The 25,817-nt window shown below is 49.9% G+C and overlaps 3 protein-coding genes and 1 pseudogene across 14 annotated transcripts; 3 read left to right on the forward strand and 1 right to left on the reverse strand.

The window, feature by feature from the left end:
- Nucleotides 1-1,947: 1,947 nt before the first annotated feature.
- On the reverse strand, nt 1,948-11,849 carry LOC103654111 (uncharacterized). 11 transcript variants are annotated; one of them, XR_565916.4, is made up of 6 exons: nt 6,066-6,404; nt 5,738-5,787; nt 2,790-2,837; nt 2,618-2,674; nt 2,460-2,519; nt 1,949-2,356 (listed from the first exon to the last, which is right to left on the reverse strand). XR_565916.4 is itself a non-coding variant. In XM_035967418.1 (6 exons), the coding sequence occupies exons 3-6, from the start codon at nt 4,470-4,472 to the stop codon at nt 2,261-2,263; spliced, it is 546 nt and encodes a 181-aa protein (XP_035823311.1). In that variant the 5' UTR covers nt 4,473-5,672; nt 5,738-5,787; nt 11,447-11,760; the 3' UTR covers nt 1,949-2,260. The 11 variants fall into 11 exon arrangements, 5 of the variants coding, with proteins under 5 accessions (XP_035823311.1, XP_020408292.1, XP_020408291.1 ...); XR_004857874.1 differs by having other exon boundaries at nt 4,140-5,787; XR_565908.4 differs by having other exon boundaries at nt 3,526-5,787.
- On the forward strand, nt 6,394-13,834 carry LOC103654110 (uncharacterized; annotated as a pseudogene). Its single transcript, NR_161345.1, has 6 exons — nt 6,394-6,617; nt 7,509-7,640; nt 12,134-12,259; nt 12,371-12,451; nt 12,564-13,013; nt 13,087-13,834. The product of NR_161345.1 is annotated as an uncharacterized protein (transcript).
- A 937-nt stretch (nt 13,835-14,771) lies between these two features.
- On the forward strand, nt 14,772-16,467 carry LOC103654112 (LOB domain-containing protein 16). The gene is made up of 2 exons (XM_008680935.3): nt 14,772-15,700; nt 15,830-16,467. The coding sequence occupies exons 1-2, from the start codon at nt 15,377-15,379 to the stop codon at nt 16,154-16,156; spliced, it is 651 nt and encodes a 216-aa protein (XP_008679157.1). The 5' UTR covers nt 14,772-15,376; the 3' UTR covers nt 16,157-16,467.
- A 4,358-nt stretch (nt 16,468-20,825) lies between these two features.
- LOC100281179 (anthocyanin 5-aromatic acyltransferase) lies at nt 20,826-22,688 on the forward strand. Its single transcript, NM_001154098.2, has one exon. The coding sequence runs from the start codon at nt 20,984-20,986 to the stop codon at nt 22,361-22,363; it is 1,380 nt and encodes a 459-aa protein (NP_001147570.2). The 5' UTR covers nt 20,826-20,983; the 3' UTR covers nt 22,364-22,688.
- Nucleotides 22,689-25,817: the final 3,129 nt, after the last annotated feature.

Genomic DNA, 25,817 nt, shown 5'->3' on the forward strand with positions numbered 1-25,817 from the left:
AGACGGACTATGAAAAGGGGCCCATGTTCACCATATGTAGAGACCAAATAGACTATATGAGAAGCTAATAGTGTGTTTGGTTTGAGGGATGAGCTAGTCCATCATCTTCTCACTCCTCACTTTTTTGTTTGGTTTGTGGATTGGAATGAGTTGATCCATCATCACCTTATTCCTCATAGTTAATTAGTTAGTACCAATATGAGGATTGAGGTCATTCCACCAAATTTGAGGAATGAGTCCATGATGCACCACCTCATTTTGGATGGAATGATTTCTCAAACCAAACACCCCCTGAGAGCCTGAAATGGACTTTGATGTAGCTACATATTGTCTTGTGGCCCTAATTGTTTGGTGGTGTAAGAAGTAATCAAATTGTTACTACTCCTTTGTGTAGTATCACATCTGTTAATAACACTAAGGTTTACTTCTTTTGATTGTCGTATTACAAATAATAAACAATATCAAAGCAATGGGGCCTAGAGTGCCCTGGTCGCTGCAGGGCCTTTGGAAAATATAGAGCCGGCCCTGTCCACTCCAATCCCTCGTTGCTGGTAAAACATAAGACTGTCTCCCGCATCTATAATATCCTATCACCTATTTTAAACTTAAATAATGTAATCTAGAGTATAAATCTTCTATTTTAAACGATCTCGTGAGGACAGCCTAAGCGAGATAAAATATCGATTGGTTCCAATGAAGTTACTCTTTTCTATCATTTCGTGGATTTTCTAGTAGAAGATAGTAGTTTATTTTCTACTATTTGTCTTTGCCCTGTCGGAGCGAATGTAGCCATAGGAAGCAAAAAAATTAAAAAAAAAAGACTGAGAAATGGCAACGGTGATGCCAATGCTCTCTCTCAACCTGGGAAAAAAAATCAGGGAAGCCATTTCCATTTCCAAGTCTTTGGTGGATGCTACAACTATTCGATTTTGCTTGCCACCGCAAAAGGCAAAGCAGGTGAGACGAACCTGTACATGATGCATCGGGCCACGGAGAACCTGCAGTTAATGCGCTAACACGTGCCCCCGCCATGAGCCACCAGCCCACCACGTCTAGTGGCTAGTGGGCTCTCTCTCTCTGCGTGTAGGTGGATAGGACAGGCCCAGCGAAGAAAAAGCTCAGACAGGCCGAAATGATGGGCTGGTCAATGGGCTTTCCGTTTCCTTTAAAAGGATTGATTGATGAACATTGGGGGCCACTGATGACAAGCTCAACATTTCGTTCGTTGGCGCGATTATAGTATAGAAATACGAGGCATAGGCCGGCGGGATCCTCTACAGTCACGTCCGTGGACATAGCTGCAGTTGAAAACATGGGGGAGCAAAACATGGTGAAACTAAGATGTAATATATTTGAGGCACCGGACATAACTGACTGCAGAGGATATGTACACGCGCACGCATACATGAATGTAATTAGGTGTTTGGTGCTTGTTCCCTTGCCCAAACAAACACAGGAGATTCTTGCCGCCTCAGGGCTTGTTCGGTTATTCCCAATACATATGGATTGAATGAGATTAGAAAAAAAATGAGAAGAAGTTTAACTTGTTTGGGATTCAAACTCATCCAATCCCACTCAATCTACATGGATTGAGAGCTAATCGAACAAGCTCTCAACAATTACATCCTTAATCATTGCGTTGGTTGTGAACCCTGCGTTTAATCACACGCTGAACTCGAGCCCTTTATAACTATTAAGCATATAATACTCCTTGTCAAGTGTTATTATACCGGTTGCTCTTGGTGCAGCCACAATGTCATTCCTTTCATCTGGATCCGTCTTGCCAGATGCGGGGGAGAGACACGTGTCGACCTCACACAGTGCTCAAACAAGTCGAGTCCCAGCCACAAGGAAACCTAGTAGATACATCTCTGTGGTCGAGATTCCACGTACTACATGTTTAGATGCACCCAGTTTTTTTAAAAAACTGTTTTATAGAAATTGAAGTGATTCCAAACATACCGGTATATACCTTAGTTTATAAGAATTAAATTATTAGTTTGTTAAAAACTAAGAAGCTAATCTCTCTTAGCTAAAAAATAATTGCTTCTAAAGAGGACCTTACTAGTACGGTAATACCACATGTACATACTCCCTCCATACACACATATCATGCCAAAGGAACGGACAACAATTTCCTGTAGCAGAGAGAGGTTCGACCCAACACGCTGCGGTGTTCACGGAACCCACATCAGCATACTCTGCTACTCATGAGTATATATATACGCGGCACGGCACCACCAGATCAGCACGTCCATTTTCAGAATGTTCTTGAACACGCCCAGCCCCACAAAACTTTCACCGTGGATGATTCTACCTGGTCAAGTAGTAAACCAGTAGATTTGGTCTCGAACACCTGTATCATGTTCGTTTACACATGACATGAATCATCTCAAGAAGGGCACAAAGGGCAGATGAACTGCATAGTAGCAATAATTGTTTCTGATGTCGCTTAATACCGTCTTGAATTTGCCCACGGTGCCAGAGAGAAAGCCCCTTGATGTATCCATGTCGCTCCCCTGAACCAGACATGAAGGTAAGGGGGGTAGGGCAGTAGATTCAGATCTTATCTTACAACATAAAACGGTGGGCCAAAACAGGGTAAAACTGCAAATACCATTCGGTCTAGCATTCTGTTATGAGTCTCCACCTCTTCGTGGATATCACCTGACAACTACAGGAAAGTAAAAGAGCTTTCAGTACCTAATAACAAATGTATAGTTGTCTAGAAGCTTATCCATAATCCTTCTATATCTCATCTAGTTGTTAGCTTTTAAAGAAAGACATACCTTATTAATGTAGACATTCTAGTTGTTAGCTTCCAAATGCATACCACACTAAAAAAAAAGTTCGGCCAATGAAATATTCAGATAGCATCAATGCAGCCATCAATACAGCATTGCAAGGACCATCGTATTCCCTTTACGTAAAATTAACCAGAAAACTGTGCTTAACTACTTTCAAATATTTCAAACTAAACTGGTCCAGGAAAGCACATGGTTGACAAGGATCCCATATCTACCATTATGCATTGAAGTTGACGCAGAAAGGAACTATTTTTAGAGGAACACAATGTTGTTTCAATAAATCAGAAATGGGGAACTTGCATACTCTGTGATAGACCGACAAACACAGTTCTCTGGACCCATATCACGAAATAAGACAAAACATTGTCTGCTAAAATGTTTTGGTACGACAGAAAACCACTACAAGTTGACAAAAAAGGGTGTGACAATAACTAGGCAATGACATTAGTAGTACATAATAGCCCCAATTAGCAATACAATTGAGATCCATAGTTACCATAGAGAGCCTGTTAATTCCGTCTAAGATGAAATTCATGTACTGCGGTTATGCAGGATCACTGTGTCTTATATTTTTCTAATTATAGCTATATTGCTCCAGCATATCCTTTTCATGATTTCATTCCCTTCCATAATTGGATTATTTGTAAAGATGCAGTCTTATGCAGAACTACAGATTACAGAGCTTGTGACAGAGATAGAGAGGGACAGAAATAGAGACCTAACAGAAAGAATTTTGACCATGAGGCAGTGATAGCGGGCAAAGTATGAATCTGTTAACACGCAGAAATATCAGCACAAATAAACAAAGGGATCAGTAGCTTTAGAATAGTAGCGCTTAAGAGGACGGGAGAGTCCCCACTCCCCACGCCCGTGTCGTTCCCCACGGGCAACACAGGCGGAGCCAAGGCGGCGCGCTCGCCAATACCTCCCTCCCGCTCCCCAGTCTCGCCATCGCCGGAGCGACCTGCAGAGAGGCTCACGCGGGCACGAGGAAGGCGGCGGCGAGGAGCTCCTCAGCTCTCCCCTCCCACCCACACCCGCACCTCAAGGGCGGGTGCCACGCGGCATTGGCGACTACTTGAAGGGCGGCGGCGGCATGAAGGTTGTCGATGCAGGCGGATTCAAGGGCAGGTGTTAACGTAGACCCCGCGCCCCTGCCTCTCACGAGCGCGGTCCTCTGCGTGAGAAACGACTTGGGGGTGGGGAGGAGGAGAGGTGGGTGTAAGGGCTGCGCTTGCCGGCAGATCTAGGCCCCGTCGGCCTGTATCTGGCCCTCCCTTGCTGGATCGACACCATTGAGGTGGTGGTGCTTGTGGGGAGGAGGGGTGGAACCTGCTTGGGCGTTGGGAGGCTGCACGGATGGAGAGAGGCGTCCAGTGGCCCGGCGAGGTGCGCCAGCAGGGCTACGCGGTCGGCCGAGATGGCGGCGGCGACGGGGCCCTCCTCTCGTTTGATGGCATGGCAACGACAACAAGTGACCTGGGCAGGCACAAGATGGTGGCGACGGCGGTGGAGCGCCCGACGGCAGGTGGCTTTGGTGCCCGCGGGTGCCAGGGCCGACAGCGACAGCGGGCTTCGGCTTTGGTGCGCGGCAGTGTGACGCATGTGGCAAGTTGTTGCCCGGTTCCGTGTGCCCAGCCGGAGGGGTGGCGGCCGACGCAGCATTGCGGCGGCGCGTTGATGCCCTTTGGAGGGGTTTGTGCAGAAGCCCGGGCGGCAACAACGTTGGAGGCTGCATGCTTTGACGCGGGGTTCTAGCCTAGCTATGTTATGTGCTGGGTGACATCAGGCTTAGCGACGATGAAAATCATGGGCGCCGTTTATCTGCTGAGTGCGTCACGTTTCCAGCACAGTTTTACATAGGCGAAAGCCCGGTCCTTCTAGGACAAGTGAGGGTGGCGTCCGAGACGTCACTCCTTTACTAAAGACATCGCTATAGAAGTTCGTCTCGACCGCGACGTCACCTTCAGTTGATGTCTTCGCTTCTCAACGTTTGGTTTGCGGGGTAGAGGTGGGATTTTGCAACGTGAAATCGAAACTGCTACGTTTAGAGATTGGCTTGGTAACTATGACATGAGGCGAAACCCCTTTTTTATGGACTAGATTGTTTCGGAGGTTGGGCAAATGTTGGGGTGGGGCAAGGATAAAGCTTGTTGGTGAAAAGAATCAAAGTTGTCTCGCGTGTGGTGTGTTGAGGCTTGGCAACGACAGTGCACCGTGGTCTTCCTCCTTCTGTGTCGGGTTTTGGGTGTAGGTGTCGTCGAGTTCCTTTGGTCATGAGTGGCCCATCTTGCGGAGTCAGAGTTGCTTGTTCCTTGTGTTGAGCTCGGTAACGATGACTCTATATGAGCTTTGTGTGGGGGGCTACCGTTGTCTAGATTATTTGTGCACTTTGTGTAGGTGTTGGACCCGAATTTTCTTAAAACTAGATCAATTCTATTTTTTTAATTGAAAGGCAAATTGAAAGACAGAGACGTTAAAAAAACAGAGAGAATAGTAGCGCTTAGAGTCCCAAGTTACAAATTTATTGGTCTCTTCTCTCTTGAGACAGATAAGCAAAACAAGCCCATTCAATAATCACGTGAAACCAACTTCCATGTCTGATAAACCTAGATTCGTGATCCTCAAACAAACAACAAACTTAGAGTTGGGGAAATGAAACTGTCCAATACAGCAATCGATTTGTCTTTGGAAGGAATTCCTCAACCATAATTTTGAGACAACAACTGAATTATCTACAAGCCAAGGTAAGTAGACAGCAGCACATCGTCTTAATCCTTAACAATCACAGCGTACCGATCGCACTAATCGCGTGTGATCCATCCACAACGGGCCCTACTAACAAATCGCTTGCGCTCATCAACCCTGATATCCGAACACCATGTCACAAAATTCGAAGCTCAAAGCAACAAAAAGGCGCAGAATCTTACCCTCTCGGGTTCATGGCGCTCGTCTCGATCCGAATCGTGCTGCCTCCTGCCTGCAGGAATCAAACCCTAAACCCATCAGAGACAAACAAAACATTGAGGGCTTGTTCAATTAGCTCTCAATTCATATGGATTAAGTGAGATTGGATGAGTTTGAATCTCAAACAAGTCAAACTTTTTCTTATTTTTTTCCAATCTCATCCAATCCATGTGTATTGGGGATAACCGAACAAGCCCTGAAGAGGGCACACTAAGAGCACGAAAACGCAGAGGGAAAATCCGGAGAGGGATGGTCGAGTGCGGGGATCTGCGGACAATCCAGCGAACTCACCTCTCGATCGATTCGCGTCGGATCGGCGTGAATTTAGGATTCACGAAGCACTGCGAGAAGCCGCGGAGGGGAGGAGGACTGGAGGACAAGGAGTTATGCTACGCGCTTCGTAGAAGTGAGATTTACACAGATAGCGTCACGTGTGCCAGGATGTGAGATGTCAAAGGCGTTGGGACCCACCGGCAGCGAGAGGAGCCTGTAGGGGCAGGTCGCTGTCGTCCGTCCGTTCGGAGAGGTGACGTGGCGCGTTCCGATCGGACGGTCGGCGTCGACTCGTCACGAGCTCGTCCTCTTCTTTTCTTTCCGAACGCGGGATTTCCATCACTGCTGCCGCCGCCGCCAGTGACACCTTTGCCGGAGCGTGTGAACCGTACGGAATCGCCGGCATGAGATGGCGGCCGCCTCCGCGTTCGGGTCGTCCCCCGGAGATGGAGCGGTTCCTCTGCGAGAGGCTGCTTGATGCGGAGGACCCCATCGCGGAGCGCTTCCGGGCGTTCTTCTCCCTCGGTCCCTCCGCAACCTCCGCGGGGATGCGCCGCGCCCTCATCTAAGGTATCGCCTCGCTTCACTGAGTCGGCTTTGCTACTCTTCAAAGCCTGGTGGAAGGCTTTAGCGGCTTGCGGGTTGGTTTTAGCAACTGGTCCCTGTGGCTTTCCCGAACTAATCGAGTAGATGCAGTGGATACCGTGCTGTGTTGGTCCTGGGTACTTTGTCGGTTTAGGTTCAAATTCTTGTGGTCTTACAGTCCGTACTAGTGCTGAGATCATGAACTGATGATGCTAGAAAATTTAACTCTGATACATTCTTTGCATTATTCATTATAATTGATCCCAACAGGCTGCAATGCTGATTGTGCGCTAGTGCTAGCAGTAGTTGTCTAATTCTAATATTTAATAAAGCTAGTTTTAGGTTTAGACTTTTGGAGTTTCTGCAAGTTACATTTTGGCCAGCGCCAAAGGAAGTTAGCACTGTGTCACTGACCACCTAGCCCTCTGTAGGACTCGCTGAACATGTACCTTTGTTTTTTGGAGTGTTGAGTCAATTTTTGGCATTTTTTTATTGTTTTCGGGTTATTTTATATTTACAGCTATGTAGTATACATGTTAATTTCCTGAAAGTTTTGCTGCCTGCTACCCTTTTTGTTCCTTTACTGATATGTACAGCTGTGAGATTATGCTGTAACTTTAGTCTGCTGTCAACAGTGACCATTACAGGCAAAGCTGCTAACTCTTAAATTTGCATTACTGTTTTTTAGTAGTCCATTACTGAAAAACAAGTGTACTAGATTAGTTATGCAAGAAGTGAAAAGTACATCAAGGGCCTGAATGGCAACCACCTACTTTTGCATTGCTAGCTGTGCATCTTCAGATTTCTGCAACTTACTGTTTGAGAGATCAAATGAATGTGCTTAAGAAAACCTGACATTATTTGTAAATTGTTCAGCTGCAAAGGATCCTTCCAACTTGCTTGCTCATGGGGCTGCATTTGCACTTGGACAAATGCAGGATGCTGAGGCTATTCCTGATCTGGTGGCAGTTCTCAAAGATTTTTCTCTACATCCATGTCTTCCATGAGGTAGTGAATTCGATTTATATGCTGCTTCTTGTTCTTGCATATCCATGCTAAATAACTGTGTACGTGTATTGGTTAGGCAGCAGAAGCTCTTGGAGCCATTGGCATGGAAAAGAGCATCCCCCTGTTAGAGGAATGTGTTAGATAATGCACTGCTTGTTGTATTGCATAGAGTGATGGTTTCATATATAGACACAGAACCCTAACCCTAATGGGCCGACATCTCAACAGTGGTACCAGCCCAACTACACATACAATAAAAGAGCAAACAGACACAAAACAACAAAAAAAAATAACATAGCAAACAGGCAGACATTAAAAGAACTGAGGAGCTCACAGTTCGGTTTATACAAATTTAAAAACTTTAAAACCCCGCAGGGCAAGGGTCGGGTCTACAATGTTGGAGGAGGAAGGACGCCACCCTTGGAGTCACTAGGAGGCACGACCGCGGCAGGCGACGGGATGGGTGGAACCACCTCGGCCTCGAAGTGGCGAGCCAGCGAAGACCCTGGCCCCTCAACGACATCAACTAGCCCCAGCATCTCGGCGTCGGTGAGGTCGGGCTCGTCGGGGAGGACGTAGCCTTTGCACACCCGCTCGAGATCGATCTCGTAGTGAGAGGCGACCACGGTCAGCGCCTGTCATACATCCAGTGGTGGGAACAGGCTACATATGAGGACATGAAGACAATTGGGCCGAGGCGGAGTGAGCAAGCCTGGGCGGCAATTGTGAAGCTGAGCGGCCCAGAGTGACCAGCAATGTAATTTTGTGTCGTGAGCCAGTTGAACGAGTATTTAGAGGAGATCGTCCATAGGGCAAGGGAAGATATTCAGACTGTAAACAGAACTATACCTTCTTCTTCGTCTCTAACCTGTGCTTTCTCTGTTCCTATGAATCTCTTGCTATCTTCCTAAATCCCGAGGTTCCTGCTTCCTACCTCCAATTCCTGTCTCGGATCTATCTCCACTACCTGCTGCTAACAATTGGTATCAGATTCGTTCGATCCTCGACCTCGATTTCAATTTGCCAACGTCATGTCGCTCGATTTCAAGCTCATCCTTGACGAGCTCAACCGGCGATTCGACGAGCTGGAGGTTCGCTGGGACCGGCGCTTCTCGCCATCTGTGTACCTCGACCTTCCACCCACACTGCTCAGCGTCCACCAATCCTCCGACGCATCCGCCAGCGCGCCGCCCACCCCGACTGCGGCCGTTGGGGCCGTCGTCATCGCCGACAACTGGGGCGGGTGCTTCGATGACGGCAAGCAGTACTACGTAGCGCCATCTGTCGTCGCCGACAACTGGGGCGGACTCTTCGAGGGTTGTGATGCTGGCGGCGATATCTCTTCGAACCTGCTCGACTCCGACCCCGACGAGGCGTTCGTCACCTCCCACTCGGACAAGGCGCTGCTCGACAACCACCACGCCGGTGAGCTCATCGCCACCGGCATCGAATATGGCTCATACAGCTCCGTCCATGGTAGCGGCGGCGCTGCGCTGTCTCACCTCGCGCACAGCAACACCAACTTCGCCATGCCCACCACCTGTTCGACTTGGGGGCTCACCGAGCATGCTATGGCCAAGGCCGTGCACCGTCGCGCGCTATGGATGCTCCGACGCGAGCCACTTCCGCGCCTACTTCGTGCGTTCCTAACGCTCGAGCGGCTCAACCTCTCCGCCTACGCCTCGCTCGACGACGCCTCCCTCGCTGCGTCCGTCGCCGATGGACCAGCAGCCGCGACAACCTGGTGGTGGTGCGCTTCGGCTTCGGCGACATGGAGAGCACGCTCAAGGGGATTCGCGGCAGCGACACGCCGTTCGTGATGGACCTAGACGACGCAGCCACCGTGGCGGGCGGCGTCGAGGACACTTACGGCGAGGACCGCGCCACCGAGGAGCAGCTCGCCACGCCCTTGGACACGCTCATGTGCGCCCGCCTCGACCCTGTCAAGTCGCACATCGGGTGCCTGCTGCTGCAGCACCTCAAGCTTTCGCCTACCTTGATTGGTGCCAAGGTGGTATTCGAGGAAATGCAGCAAAGCACCATCCTCAGGGACGCGCACACCACTATCTGCACCACGCCCGACCCGGCACTCGACGCCCACTTCGCCAACAAGTGGCGGATGCGCTGCTCCCACAACAGCACCAGTACGGCGGAAGCGGCATTGGAGTTCGATCCCGACAACTGCACCACCTGCAACACCAGTTACTACCACCACGTCGCACAGCCACGCGGACTGCTGCGTTCCGACGCATCGCTCCTGGACCACCGCTTCACTAGGGTCTACGTGATGCAAGTTGCCTTCGGCAGGTTCGACGGACACTTCTTCCACGACTTCACCATCATCAAGTCAAAGACAGACAACAGCAGCAGCTCGCCCCTCGAGTGTTCGACCAAATGTCTCAGCCTCGATATTGGACTATTCTCTGAAGCTCGTGCTGTGTTAAATGCAGCAAGACCGCAAGCAATGAAGATTGCACCAAACATGCCACAACACCAGACCTGCATTGCTGTGATGGAAGAAGGCATATTATGTGGAGGCCAACCTGGTGTTTTGAAGGAAGCCATTGTTTGCTCGATTCCTAGTGTCATGGTGTTTACTTGGACTGTTAAGAATTTTTCTGGAGTTACTGGTTTATACAGTCAGCATGACAGAGGTACGGTGTGGTTAATCGTTGCTCCTGATTGCTACTTCATTCAACACAATGAGAGGGTGCACATGATATTCTGTGGCTTTGATCTACTGAGTTTGCAACACTTACAGGGACATTTCACTGAGGCTGATATGTTTGCTCCTTGGGATGGTCAGGAATTAACCCAGTTTCAGTTTTCTGAACTATCAATATATTGGCAGCAGTCACATGGCCTGAACAGCCTATTCTTTTTCAGAAAGCTCAAGTATTCATCATCAGTTGAGGAATTTTGTGGTGCACAGTTTTCATTTCCTAATATTCTATTGCCCAAGTCTTGGTCACAGGAGTTAGCCACCAACATAGAAAGGCATTTACTACCAGAAATGATAGAAGTGGCCAATGGCTATATTTTTCATGAGCTTCATCTAATGCTTGCTTCTATTGGAGTGACACGTATGATCGGTTGTGGTAAATATTTGATATGGATCATTGGATTGCTAACTCCATGGGATCCGGGCAGAGTGGTCTTCGACCTCAAGTTCATGATGCTTTGGCTTGAGGGCAAGCCAAATCTTAAGAAAGGGGGAATGTCATACATCCAGTGGTGGGAACAGGCTACATATGAGGACATGAAGACAATTGGGCCGAGGCGGAGTGAGCAAGCCTGGGCGGCAATTGTGAAGCTGAGCGGCCCAGAGTGACCAGCAATGTAATTTTGTGTCGTGAGCCAGTTGAACGAGTATTTAGAGGAGATCGTCCATAGGGCAAGGGAAGATATTCAGACTGTAAACAGAACTATACCTTCTTCTTCGTCTCTAACCTGTGCTTTCTCTGTTCCTATGAATCTCTTGCTATCTTCCTAAATCCCGAGGTTCCTGCTTCCTACCTCCAATTCCTGTCTCGGATCTATCTCCACTACCTGCTGCTAACAGCGCCAGCTTCACCCCAAGGTGAACGGCCTTGCAGAGTTCGTTCCATACATAGCCACTCAGGGCTTGCATACGGCTCCGTGGATATCCGCCGCATCAAGGTCTCGGCTGAATTCCGCCACAGTGTCCGATATCTCCTTCAGCTCGGCCACCTTCTGGTCCATGGTCTGGGCGGCGGTCTCCAGATCCTTCTTGAGCTCTGGGAAAGGACAGAAGCGTTAAGCCATGACTAGACCCTAACAATTACCTCCCGTCCGAGCCCTCAAAGCTCGGCTCTCGGACCGCTTGGCCTCCAAGTGCTTGGAGAGGGAGTCGACGCGGAGGGAAGCTTCGGCGACCTGACGCCGGGACTCATTCCGCTCCGCGGCCATCGCCTGAAGGTTTCCCTTCAGCAGTCGCATTTCCTCCTGCTGCAGGGCCGCCTCTGCCTTCAGGCGACGGACCTCCTCCACGAGCGGAGACACCTTCCCGCGCTCGGCCGCGGCTTCGTCTCTCAGTTCAGCGCACAGCGAAGTCAAGTCCGCCGCCTCATCGCTCCTCAGCTCCAACTGCTCGTTGGCACGAAGCAGCATGGCCTTATGGCGCTGCAGCGCGGCCCAGACGTCGTGTTCGCGGCGAACGAAGATTGACTTGACCATGGACTTCGCCATAAGGTCCTGCAAAGGAAGGAACTCACATCATCACAGCAGCGTGGTAGTCTTGATTTTAACATTTACATGATATTCAAATTGGTATAATCTGTTAAAATGGAGTTGAGCACTGACTTGAGCAGCCTTGCAGTTATTTTTTAAATTTATGATGTCATATGTCAGTTGTTTGTCAGTATTGTTAGTTGTTACGCTAGGGAGGACAACATCCCGTTACTTCTTAGTTTTTGGTCAGTCAGATGCCTTCAATTTTGTCTAATGCAGCACTTTTTTCTCTCTCTCGACAGGTTGCTTATGTGCTAGGTCAGCTGCAAAATAAAACCGCTTCAGATGCACATTCTACGGTCGTGAAGAATGTCTGTGAGCATCCAATGGCCAGGCATGAAGCCGCTGAAGCCCTTGGCTCAATGCGGGTAACTAACACTGCGAGCTTTAGCAAGATGTCATTTACCAACTCCGGTCCCATTCCCATGCATAGACATTTTATGGTTGTCTGAGATTTGTGGTCGTGCTGTGTTGTGTAGACCAAGAGAGCATTGTGCTTTTGGAGGAGTTTGCAAAGGATCCTGAGCCCATAGTACGAGAGATCGGGGAAGTCATTTGAGGCACGTGCTTACCTATATCGCTACAAAGAACTATCTGTGCCATATTACATGAGATCTTCTTTTTCGTGTGAATTAAATGTATTTAAACCAGGGTTTTGCTTTTCCCATGCAGTTTCTCTTCCTTGAGACTCCTCGTGTGCAGCCCTATGATCACCCAAATGCGAAGTGGCTGAAGGCTCCTTGGTTAATGTGACTGCACCAACCATGTATCCACTGGTGGCTTGCCTGGTAGGAAAGATTTTGCTTACCATCTCAGTGGCAACAGCGGATGATGAAAAATGGTGAAGCTGCAGCTCTTGCTGCTGCAAGCAAAAACTGACACAGTGACCGACAGCAAAACAGATCGTAGCTGCCTCGGAGCTAGGAGAAGAATCCTCTGATCCTTTCGGTTTGGATGGTTTTGTTGAGCACAAGCCCAAGAAGCCTGAGAGAGCCCGAGAAAGGGCCGATGGCAGCTCTGAACATAGGAAGCTGACAGGGAGCAAAGATATTTCTCAAGTCGCAGCTGGAGGCCCCTTGTGAAACGCCTGGAAATAGCTGCTCGGCGCTACAGAGTTCCATGGTGAGTTTTGTGACGATGGAGCATCATCCATTTGCTCATTATACTTTGTATTGAACGATATCTTGCTTGTCAGGGCGCAGACTGCCATTGACATCCTTGCGAAGCGCGCATACTCCCACGAGACGAGGATCAGCTGTGGTTGCTCGGCTAAGGTGGTCAGTCGGCAGAGCCGTTGGTGTCTGTCTGATCCCCGCTTCTCCCCCTTGGCAGGCGGGCGTAGCATGATGATCTGGTTGGGTTCAACAAGGACGGCGCTCGCCTGATCCATCCATTGCCTATGCCTGGCCTGGGACTCCCATGGTCCATGGATTTCGGTGCTTGTGATGAATGCGGACGACGCCAGGGTTTCTTCTTTGGGCTTCGGCGAGCGACACGGGCGTGGGAGCTGCTGTTTTTGTGCTTGGATTTCCGTAGAGGAGGGTTGACATGACATGGCCATCACCATCCCCATGCATGACCTCATACATCAGCTGACTGACTGGATGTGTTGGATGCATCTGCATCCCTTACAGTTGCGTTGCGATGCCAAGCTAAGCTTGCAGGTACCTGTACACCGTATGGTAGGTGGGTGGGTGGTGCCTGTACTGTACACCGTATGGTGTGATATAGAGAAGGGGGTTGACTTGAAGAAAGTACAGTAGAGAAAGAGAGCAAATGTTTTTTGGTTTTGATGATGTTTTCTTTTCCCTTCTCTTCTATAAGAGCAACTCCATTAGTTTGCTAAAGGACTCTCTAAATCAATAAGTTAGGTAGTTGGTCTTAAAACTTGTGTCCAACAGCTCTTTATGAACTTTCTAAACATAGGAACTTCAATTCTTATATATCCTTATTTTGTCTCTACATTTAGAGACCATTTATAAACTCCCGGAACCAGAAAACTGACGATATCACTCAAAACGTCGTGTAGAGATTCTCTGTTCTGCAAGTCTTGGTTTTTTTTTCTGTCGTTTGTCATGTTTCCTCTGCGTACTAGTACTATAAAGTTTGGCTGAAGAGTGAAAAGGACCAACTAGCAGCTTTGATTTGCTCCAAGCCTCCAAGATGGCACTTACTTACGATCAAATTAAACCAGTGAAGTTGCATTTGCAAGCTACTAGTACTTCATACCTATGGTGGCAGTTGTGTCACAATGTCGCCCTTGTCACTCTGTCACTGATTTTATGGTGTCACTTATATTCAGAGAACTCACAAATGTTTAACTCCCAAATTAAAGTTAACTCTCTAAACCTATGATTTAAAGAGCCAAATTTTACATAACTATTGGAGCTGCTCAAAGGAGGTGCCAAGGAGTTTTTTTTTTTCTAGAGGACAAATGTTTTTTTTTGTTGGTCTGAACTCTGAAGAGGATGTATGAGCAGTCAAAGGCGATGATGGATGGACGAAGCAAAGCAAAGCAATCAGGTTATCATCAGGGAGTGCATGGCCGTCGTCATACGATTAGATTAATGCATGCGATTGCGATGTGAGCAGAGCAGAGCAGGCAGATAGATCCAACGGCAGCGGCGGGCAGTTTTGAGGTGACGTGGGCGTCCACACTACTTGTACTGTAGTAGGAGTACTGCAGAGTGCGGCCGTTCCGTTCGGCGCGAAATGCTTTGTTTATGCCGGCTGCACGTACGCGCACAATCACCTCCGATTTCTATGCCCCCCTCCAATCCTTCGATTTGACATGAGTATATGTATACCTCATCACCCATCTTCTCCAACGATACGCATACGCTCCAAGAAGGGTCTCTTCTCACTCACTCATGATACTAGCTAGCAGCTATAGCTAGCTATAGGACTAGCTAGAAGGATGCAAATGCATCGTAAAATGTGGAAGACTATCTCTGAAATCTGCACCAGTCTCTCTTGTTTGTTTGTTTGTTTTTTTTTCTTTCCTATTTAGTGAGTAGAACTTGGATTCAACAGCTATCTTTAGTTGCTATGGATTAGAACTTGGATTCAGCCACTGGTGCCGTAGCAAGCAGTAGGAGAGTGTTTAGCTAGGATATTTTAATTAAGCTGCAGGTCGTGGTGGTGCATGGCAGCTTATTAAGCCAAGCATGCAACGCGGGCTCCTTTTCTTCAACACAGCATTAACACGTCTGCTCCCTTCGAACCAGACACTCGTCCCTACCTGTCTACACAGACACAGCCCTCCTCCGCGCTCCCCCTCCTCTCGCCTCCCCTCCTATAAATCCATCTCCCCTCGAGTTGCACCGGTAGTCCATACTCCATCCATAAGCAGAAGCAGCGCGCAAGTCCTACCATAGCAATATAGCATAGCTAGCACATCGGAGACGATCTATCGACTAGCTCTATAGCTAGTTAGCTCTTCCTTTGCTAGCCGTTTGCGCCAGTGACTGACGACGACCGACGACATGGCCAACGGAGGGGCCGCCGCTGCCGCTGCCGCTGCTGCTGCCGCGACGGGCGCGGGGTCTCCGTGCGGCGCGTGCAAGTTCCTGCGCCGGCGGTGCGTGCCGGAGTGCGTGTTCGCGCCCTACTTCAGCAGCGACCAGGGCGCCGCGCGCTTCGCCGCCATCCACAAGGTGTTCGGCGCCAGCAACGCCTCCAAGCTGCTGTCCCACCTCCCCGTCGCCGACCGCTGCGAGGCCGTCGTCACCATCACCTACGAGGCGCAGGCCAGGCTCCGGGACCCCGTCTACGGCTGCGTCGCCCAGATCTTCGCCCTCCAGCAGCAGGTGATCATGCACAGCCAGATCATCACATCATCACATGATCCTGATCGATGCCATCCTACTATATAACCCTAACCGATCAATCGTCATCGAGAGATCTGATCGAGAATACAATAATAATGCACCCTGCAGGTCGCCATCCTGCAAGCGCAGCTGATGCAGGCCAAGGCGCAGCTGGCGTGCGGCGTCCAGGGCGCCGCCGCGCACTCGCCGGCGAGCCACCACCACCACCAGTGGCCGGACAGCGCCAGCATCAGCGCCCTGCTCCGCCAGGACGCGGCGTGCAGTGCCAGGAGGACCGGCGGGCCCCTCGACGACTTCTTCACTCCGGAGCTCGTGGCCGGGTTCAGGGACGACGTCGCCGCCGCCGCCGGGCAGCATTGCGCAGGCAAGGTGGATGCCGGAGAGCTCCAGTACCTGGCCCAGGCCATGATGAGGAGCCCCAACTACTCCCTGTAGCCGTAGCTGTAGCTGCCTAGGAAGGATGATGAGAATCAGACACCATGCGTTTTGGAGCCATGCCATGCTGTGCCATCTCTCATCTCGATCTCCACTCCGCTAATGCAAGTGTTGAGAGATGAGCTAGAAATTCCTGCAAAAGGAAGTTAACAACTTGTACCAGCTAGTGATGAAGTACTCTCCTTGTCTCTCTCTCTCTTTCTTTCGTTACTATATATATCATCAGTGTTGTGTGATCCTATATAATCATGATGATTAGTACTGCTAGTATAAATCATACATAGTGGTTGGCAAGCATGCATTTTCCCTCTCTCTCTCTCTTTCTTTTTGGTTAATCACTACTTCTATCAAGAAGTGTCTGGCCAGATAATAAGAACCTTTATATTATTACTGATATATACATACTCCTAAGTTGATAAGTTCATCTTGTCATGCATGACATCTCATTAACTGCCAATGTGGAAGTCCAGTCTTGCTCTGAAGTCTGAACATGATTGAGTGATACAAGGCCACTGCTCCAACAACAAGACTAGCTACTTTGTTTGCAAGAAAATTGATTCAGTACGTACAGATCAGTCAGCAGATGATGCAGTCAAACTGCAGCCTGAACTTCTGTGCCCCCATATGTTTCTCTGGTCCTGAAAAACGGCATGCATCTGGAGGTGTTGCTGTGTGCTCCAAGATTTGTGCAAACATTCATTCAAGTCAGTACATGTGTATTTCACCACTAGTCGTTGGGATTTTATCCTTTTCCACCCCTAGCTGATTGATGTGATGGTAGATCAAGATGCTTCCTTGCAAGACAACAACAATAAGATAAGATAAACACTGCGTTCAGTGTGGAGAGAAGTAGAAGCTTCAGTAGCAGCACCAAGGTCTCCTTGACTTGGCACCAGTAAGTATCTTGCTCACTAGAGACCCTAAAACGACTTGTACGCATTCGTAGGCTGCTAATCCTAGTTTTCCATGCCATGCAGAGTGACTGTCCCCTTGACAAAGGACAAGGTATGAACTCCTCAGCCGCAGCAACGTTTACTTCTGCGTGCGTCCTACAACTGCAACCACACAGCAGGAGATCAGAGAGGTCAGAGGAGTGTGTTTTACAGCACGTAGTAGTTGTTGACCTCTTAAACCTAAGCACAGTGCGTGCACAGAAACAGAAACACGGTGAGGCTACTAGCTACGTAGGTCGGCCACTGTGGTTAGTCCCAATGGCTGATTTCTTGGTACGTACGTACACGCGTGGATTGACCAACTTACTCCTACTGTGTGTGTGTGTAGCGGTGTTGATCAGCAGTAGATTTCCTGCAGCCACGAGTTGTACTACAAAACAAGCTCGTGGTATTGCAGTTGTACTAAAAAACCCTATGAGCATGGGATGGGAGGGTTTGACTATCCAATGCTAATCACATTGCAGTAATTAAGATAGACATGCCGCCAAATACTGCAGCGTTTCTTAATTTATTTCAGACATCGGATAAGGACAATGTCACAGTAGGTTAATCTGTAGGCCGGGTTAGTATCTTGGGACTCCAAAATTTTCATTCGGACATGCGTGTTGTTACTGAATCCATTACAAAAAAAAAGGAAGGCTAATGTGCTACTGATATCTAGCTAGTAAATCAACTCGTGACAAAACTCAGCTGGCTGCACTAGCAGCTAAGGCTCTTGATCGACGCCGAAGAACAGGACAGCTACCTGTTCAGATGTTCTTCTAAAGCTAGCTCCTGCCTGCAGATTAAGCAAGCAAGCTACAGACAACAGACTAATCTTGATGAATGCTAGTAATTAATCTCCGCTTGAAGACGGAATGCTATAGCTGATTTAACAACTGAGGGTAGGTCAGCGACTTTTGTGAGCGATCGACGATCCACCCCGCTAGCTAACTTTATCGATCCATGCAAAGCCGTAGATTGAACGCGTGATTAATGTGGCTTAGAATAACACGATCTACACACATGCATGATGGTTAGGTAGCCTAGGATGCTAATAGCCCGTTATTAGGCGGCCGGCCCTAATATATATATAGCTTGTTCTTATCACTACTGTCGTCGCAAGAACCACATACTCGCTAGCTAGCTAGAAGGTCAATTGCATACTATGCATGGTGCACAAACGATATGGAAGATGACAAGCGGTCGAATTCCTTGAATTTGTGTGCTACACTACACTACACTACACGTATTTGCTAGCTGTCCTGTCCTCGGATCGAAAGATTGCAGTCTCATGCTGCTCGATCAGAATGCGTGCCATATGAGTAAGAAACTAAAACAGCCCCTCAAGTTCAGATGTCTGTCTCGTAAAGTCGGGCGCAGGCTCATTTAATTAGTTTTGCTTCCTGCTTTGGCACTTTGTGTCGTCCTACTTATTATTTGGATTCTTCAGGCAGGGCATTCATTCATTCATCAGTCAAACAAACAAATAAAAAGCACGGAAAAGACAGTAAAGGCAGGCTTATTATGGCACTTGAGAGTGATTAGACCCCACTAATCAGCCGACTTAATTTAGCACCGATCCCGAGACGCAAATGGAAAGCAAGGCTGGCGCGTCTTTTGTTAGTTTTGTGCACGCAGCTGCTAGCTTTCCATGGAGATGGAGGAGCAAAAGAAAGAAAGAATTGAAGGTGGTCGAGGTCTTTGGCTCTTTGCAGCATGCATTATTTAATTAGCTAGAGCTCGAGCTCGAGCTGGAGCTCGTTAATGGAGGAGTCAAACTATGCACGAACTGCTGGAGCCCCCAAAAGACCAAAACCAAGTGCGGGTGGTGATCACCATAGTAGGCGCCTCCAACAAGATAAAGCTTGGAAAGCAGAGAGAGAAAGAGAGAGCAGAAGCTACAGGCCGCGCAAGGGAAGGGATGCAGTGCACTAATCGGTGTACTAGCAGTAGGCTAGTATTATCCGGTGATGAATATAGATGTTCAATAAGCACGAGGCCCGCGAGCCCGGCACGAAGCCCGTTTTTTTGGCCCGGTCCGAGCCCGGCACGGCCCGGTTATATGCGGGCCCGGGCCGGCCCGGCACGAATAAGCGGGCTGGGCTCGGACAAGATATTAGGCACGATGGGCTAGCCCGGCACGGCCCGTTTAGCTCTAAGCCCGCTTTTTTTACACTAAAACGTGCTTTTCGGCCCGCAAAGCCCGCTTTTCGGCCCGCTTTTTTCGTGCTAAACGGGCCGACCCGGCCCGTTTAGCCCCGTTGCGGGCCGGGATCGGACAAGAAATTGAGCCCGCGTGCTTAGCCGGCCCGGCCCGGTTTTTTAATCGTGCTTGACGGGCCGGGCCCAACACGGGCCGGGCTTCACCGGGCCCGGGCCGGACCGGGCCGGGCGGCCCGTTTGGACATCTCTAGTGATGAACAGGCGCCTCGAGAGTTGTGCATGTGGCGCCTCCCCCATCATTTCAGTTGAAGAGCTTTTTTTAAAATAATAATAATAATAAATGTTCCTCTCTAGTAGTATTATCTTCCAATAATTTAAAAAATATATACATGAAAAGGTAAGTCAGAGCTGCTGATAGTTTTGTGCCTTTTGCTATTCTGTTGATTGGTATCTTTATTAAAAAGAAATAGTGGAACTGTAGTTTCCTTTGAGGACGAGATGCTTACTTGATTGATGGTGATGAACGCGTGTGGTGGTTTGCATATGTAGGAGGCCCAACAGTATGGGCCTGGGCCTCGATCAGTTCGAGGACCAGCGGTTTTGTGCCCTAGCCCCTAACACCTGCCAGCCACATCCACATAGATGGACCAAACCAAATTAGAGACGAAGTTGTTCACTGCTCAGTAGCAATTCCAAGTGTTTATTCCCAATCAACTAGGTGCCTTTGCTTGCGACCAGTGAGTCCTTGGCTGTCTATGAAATTGAAAGCTCACAGTTTCCTGGCAGACTTTGGATGCCTTTCCATTCAGAGTTGGGGTTGGTGGGCGCCTGTCGATCTGGTTGTTCATGCTGCCTTCTCATCACAGCAACTTCCTTCCATGCTGTCTACCAACACATTCTGGCGGGATCTAAATGCTGGTGATGTATTCCCAAGGTCTAAGCTTCAGTTAAACTGCGTGATTAGCTCTGCATCCCTCTCTTCTGTATAAAGCCATCTTCTGTGATGCTAAGCACATGGCGCCGACACATATTGACAAACCTTTTCTTTTTTTCTTTTCTTTCAATCAGAGAGCTGACACTTGCCAGTTCCCACAGCATCCCTGCTCTTCTCTTCTGTTTGGAGCATGGACGCGCACTAGACGCACATACCTGCGGTCAAGTGGGTGGCTGAAAGGACATGCAGCTTCAAAATCAAGTGGGTGCCATCTGTTCAGATCAACGCTGCCTGCCTCGATCGGTAGTACCTGAGTGCGCAAATACCGGATTTATTTGGTAATACATCTCTAAGGACTGATGTTGTTGTAGTGTGGCTGCATTAGATATTCATTTTCATTCACTCGGCAGGTTTCCCTCATCAGCTTGCTCTCTGCTTTTTCACTGCTGTAAATCAAGCACTGAAGCTTTTTCCCCGTGCCTGTCAGTTTATTCTCTGTGAGCAGGAGTTTGCCTACGGCCTACCTGAATTGTCAGTCTGTCACTGACAACGTCGTTCTCCCTGTACCTAAGAGAAACAGTGGTAGACGAGACGAGGGACACGTTTTGTTTGGTGACATTTCCATCCCACCACCACCACTCCACCAGCAGGTCTGCTTGCTTGTGTTTGGTGGATCTGAATCACCACTCACTCCCACCTGCTCGCCATCTCCCCTTCTCTCTCTCCCTGCTGCCGTGCGGCTCCAGCTCCAGCTGCAGGCGCGGGAGAGGGGCCGCATCGACCTCCCCAATCCCCATGGCCGCTACCAAGATCCTTGACAGGCTCAAGGTGGGGGCTTCACCTCCAGCGCCCGGCGGCGCGCTCCCGCTCACCTTCTTCGACGTGCCGTGGCTCTTCACGGGCCCCGTGGAGCGCGTCTTCTTCTACCCCTACGCGCACACGGCGGACCACTTCGCCGCCCACCTCCTGCCGTCCCTCGTCTCCTCCCTCTCCGCCACGCTGCGCGCGTTCTACCCGCTGCTCGGCCGCGTCCGCCCGTGCCCGGACGGCGGCGGCGGGTACGAATTCTTCTGCTCCGACGGCGGCGAGGCCGTCGAGCTCATCGTCGCCGAGAGCTCCGACGACTTCGACGAGCTCTCCGCCGGCGGGCCGAGGGACGTCGCCCGGCTCTACGCGCTGGTGCCGCGGCTCCCGTCGCCCGGGGCCGACGGCTCCTTCGCCCTCGCGGCGGCGCAGGTCACCGTGTTCCCCGCCCGCGGGGTCGCCGTCGGCGTGTCCATCCACCACGTGGCCTGCGACGACTCCAGCTACACGCACTTCATCAGGACCTGGGCCGCCCAGTGCCGCGTGGCTAGCGGCGGCGCGGACGCGGTGCCGCCGCCGCCTTTCCTGGACCGTGGCGTGGTCGCCGACCCCGAGGGCCTCGCCGGCAGGACGCTCGACGAAATGCGCCAGCTGGCAGGCAACGGCCCGCCTCCGCCTCCGCCGCCGGCGGCAGGCCCACAGCCGAAGCTTGTCATCGCGTCGTTCGCGCTCACCCGCGACCGCATCGACGCGCTGAAGCGGCGCGTGGCCGCCAAGGTCGCGGCGGACGGCGGCGGCACGGGCCGCGTCCACTGCTCGGCGTTCACGGTGGCGTGCGCGCTGGCGTGGGCCTGCCTGGCACGCGTGGGCGGCGGGGAGCGGCCCCGCGCGCACCTGCTGTTCTCGGTGGAGTGCCGGCGCCGCCTGGCGCCGCCGATCCCGCAGGAGTACCTGGGCAACTGCCTCCGGCCGTGCTTCGTGGAGGTGGGCACGGGCGAGCTGCTGGGCGGCGACGGCGTGGCGGCTGCGGCCGCGGCGATCGGCGCGGCCGTCGCGGCGCTCGACGGCGGCGTGCTGGATGGGGCAGGCGGGTGGTTCCACAAGATCCTGTCGCTGGTCCCGGAGCGCCCGATGTCGGTGGGCGGGTCCCCGCGGTACGGTGTGTACGAGACTGACTTCGGGTTGGGCCGGCCGGCCAAGGTGGAGCTGGTGTCCATCGACAAGACGCCCGGCACGGTGTCCCTGGCGGAGGCCCGCGACGCCGGGGTGGAGGTCGGCGTCGTGCTGCAGGAGGCCGAGATGGCGCGCTTCGGCTCCTGCTTCGCCGATGCACTGGAGGTGCTCTGTGACAGTGTGACTGAACTGAACTGAGCGGCATCGACGATGGCACCTCCATTTTCGAGAAGCTGGTCATCAGCTCGCGATTACATGTAATGGAGCTCGCGAAATTACACTACATGAAGTGGTGTTTAAGGAGTAGTATAATAAGAAAATATAGGGATAAGAGAGATGATCCGAAGTGTATATTTGAGGGAGGGATGGGTATATTTTCATATTTGCGTGGAGTAATCTCGTATGCGAGAATATCAATTGTGTGATTGATAAAAAAGAAGGGTTCATTGATTCGTGCTATTATAGTTTTTGAAGTTATGAGATTTGTTATTATAATTATCTATTTTGAAATTTGGCATTACAATTCTTCGCGATCTTTGCTATTTCTACGTCTTCAGATTGTTTAGACCCACTATCAGATATTTCAGATGATGTACGCCACAAAGTATTTTCATATGAACGAATTTTTTACGCACCTCTAGGTGTTTGAAACTACTCCACTCTAAGAAATCTAGCTCCACCGCACCAAATCCACCTTTTAGTAGCTGAACCCTAGAGTTAGCATATACTAGCTGTTTGGTTTAGTGCCATGAATCGTTTGAAGCCGTTGTCAGGGGCGGACCTGGCCCGAAATCCGAATGTGGACCTAAATAGAGACCTACTAATTAACGACTTTTTATAGCTACAATAAATAAGATGGAAAGTCCACTAAAACCATAAATTTGAGTGGAGGTGTTTATAAGTAGGTCCGCCTCTAGCCGTTGTTCTATATAAATCTGCATAGATCTTCCATCCGAAATTCGATAGTAACAAGCCCAGAGGCCATTTCAAATTTACACTAAAAAGATGAGTTTTAGAAGAAAAAACTGTTGACTGTGAAAGGATCATGATGCCCAAGAGGGGAGTGAATTGGACTTTTCTAAAAATCAATACTAATTGAAACCTAAGCAAGAGCTAAGCAAGAGCCCAACTTCACCCCAACAACTAGCACTAAGAATATAATACTAGAAATTCAACAATGCTAAGACAATACTTCAAATACTTGCTAAACAAATACACAATGTAAAGTGCTTGAATTATGTGCGGAATGTAAAGCAAGGTTTAGAAGACTCCTCCAATTTTTCCCGAGGTATCGAAGAGTCGGCACTCTCCACTAGTCCTCGTTGGAGCACCCGCGCAAGGGTATCGCTCCCCCTTGGTCCTCGCAAGAACCAAGTGCTCACTACGAGATGATCCTTTGCCACTCCGGCGCGGTGGATCCCTCGAGACCGCTTACAAACTTGAGTCGGGTCACCAACAAGATCTTCACGGTGATCACCGAGCTCCCAACGCCACCAAGCCGTCTAGGTGATGCCGATCACCAAGAGTAACAAGCCGTAGACTTTCGCTTAACCAAGAGAAGCCTAATGCAAGTGGTGTGTGCTCTAGGTGGCTCTTGCTAGCGCTAATGAGGAACAACCGCGGATTAAGATTCTCTAATCTCCTCACTAGGGTTTTGGTGCTTGCAATGCTCTAGCAATGTGCTGGAATAAATGTGGAGTGCAAGACATTGAATATGGTGGGTGGAAGGGGTATAAATAGCCCTCACCCACCAACTAGCCGTTACAGGCATCTCACTGCGCAATGGCGCACCGGACAGTCCGGTGCGCCACCGGTGCACCAACGGTCGTTTCCAACGGCTAGTTCTGATAGCTAGCCGTTGGACTCATGGCACACCGGACAGTGAACAGTCACTGTCTGGTGCACACCGGACAGTCCAGTGCGATGTCCGGTGCGCCACTAAAATTCAACTCTGAAACAGGCGCTCTTGGGTTTTCTGTGGAGGGGAGCTTCTTCCTCGGACCATCCTGGTCCCACCTGGCAGAGGGTGCACCGGACAGTACGGTGCACACCGGGCAGTCCGGTGCACACCGGACAGTCCGGTGCCCCAGGGACAGAAACCCTACTTCTTGTTTTTCAGCTGATTTTCAAATCGGTTTTCGTTCTAACTTATGAGTGAGTTCTAGAGTGACACCTAGCACTGTATGTGAGTGTAATTGTGCACCAATACTACACTAGAACTCTCTTGGTCAAACTACTCATCGACAACCCCTCTTTATAGTACGGCTAAAAGAGAATAAAAGACCTAACTAAATCGTGAGTGTCCACATCTCCTTGACACTCGGACTCCGTAGACCTTCACCTTTTGTTTCGTCGTTTTAGCCGTCGCTTCGAGTCCTTATCTCCGGGATTGTTTTCACGTTGTAGTACTTCTACCTGTCATGCGACCTAACTTACCATTTGTCTCTGCAAAACATACGTTAGTCACATATAATATTACATTGTCATTAATCACTAAAACCAACCAGGGGCCTAGATGCTTTCAATCTCCCCCTTTTTGGTGATTGATGACAACCCTACAAGTTTTGAGAGAGTAGTTTGTTTTGAAGTTTCTGTCAATAGAAATGATGGTTAGTTATACTCAGTAATCTTTGACAGAAAGAACGTGTACCATAATAATAAGAGTGAGCGCATACACATCATAAGATTCTTGTTCATATAAAAGTGAAGTTAAATCAATGAAACAAGAACTTAGAAGACTGGTGATAAAATATAAGGAGAAAACATAATACACACAGTCAAACATAAGCAACGAGAGTATATATCGAGTTTGTGAGCCAAAAACATCAAGCTAGTTGAAAGGGAATTAGGCTTACACCTAGTCCCTAATTAATTTTGGTGGTTGAATTGCCCAACACAAACAAATGGACTAACTAGTTTGCTCTAGTGTATAAGTTTTACAGGTGTAAAAGGTTCACACTCAGCCAATAAAAAGACCAAATGTTGGGTTCAACAGAAGAGCAAAGGAGCAACCGAAGGCTCCTCTGGTCTGGCACACCGGACTGTCCGGTGTGCCACCGGACAGTGTCCGGTGCACCACCGGACAGTGTCCGGTGCACCAGAGGAATCCAACTCCAACTCGTCACCTTCGGGAAAATCCAGAGCCAGCGCGCTATAATTCACCGGACTGTCCGGTGCTCCAACGAAGACACTGCTCCGGAACTCGCCAGCCTCGGGATTTCACGAAGGCTGCTCCGCTATAATTCACCGGACATGTCCGGTGTGCACCGGACTGTCCGGTGTATCCTCGGAGCAACGGCTATTTCGCGCCAACGGCTACCTGCGACGCATTAAATGCGCGCGCAGCGCGCGCAGAAGGCAGGCGCGCCCATACCGGCGCACTAGACACTGAACAGTTCATGTCCGGTGCGCCACCGGACATCGAGGCGGGCCCAGAAGTCAGAGCTCCAACGGTCAGATTCCAACGGCACTGGTGACGTGGCTGGGGCACCGGACATGTCCGGTGTGCACCGGACTGTCCGGTGCGCCATCGAACAGACAGCCTCCACCAACGGTCAAGTTTGGTGGTTGGGGCTATAAATACCCCAACCACCCCACCATTCATTGCATCCAAGTTTTCCACTTCTCAACCACTTACAAGAGCTAGACATTC

The sequence above is a fragment of the Zea mays genome, chromosome 4, assembly GCF_902167145.1.
Source record: "Zea mays cultivar B73 chromosome 4, Zm-B73-REFERENCE-NAM-5.0, whole genome shotgun sequence".
Lineage (NCBI taxonomy): Eukaryota > Viridiplantae > Streptophyta > Magnoliopsida > Poales > Poaceae > Zea > Zea mays.

Excerpts from the sequence above, each read along its gene's own strand:
- LOC103654111 (XM_020552699.2), bottom strand. The coding sequence starts at position 11,849 with ATGGCGAAGTCCATGGTCAAGTCAATCTTCGTTCGCCGCGAACACGAC. Across the intron at positions 5,788-11,446 it reads TTTGAGGGCTCGGACGGGAG|GCAGGAGGCAGCACGATTCG; the intron begins GTAATTGTTAGG and ends TGATTCCTGCAG. Across the intron at positions 2,520-2,617 it reads ACAGAATGCTAGACCGAATG|GGGAGCGACATGGATACATC; the intron begins GTATTTGCAGTT and ends TGTCTGGTTCAG.
- LOC103654112 (XM_008680935.3), top strand. The coding sequence starts at position 15,377 with ATGGCCAACGGAGGGGCCGCCGCTGCCGCTGCCGCTGCTGCTGCCGCG. Across the intron at positions 15,701-15,829 it reads TCTTCGCCCTCCAGCAGCAG|GTCGCCATCCTGCAAGCGCA; the intron begins GTGATCATGCAC and ends TGCACCCTGCAG.
- LOC100281179 (NM_001154098.2), top strand. The coding sequence starts at position 20,984 with ATGGCCGCTACCAAGATCCTTGACAGGCTCAAGGTGGGGGCTTCACCT.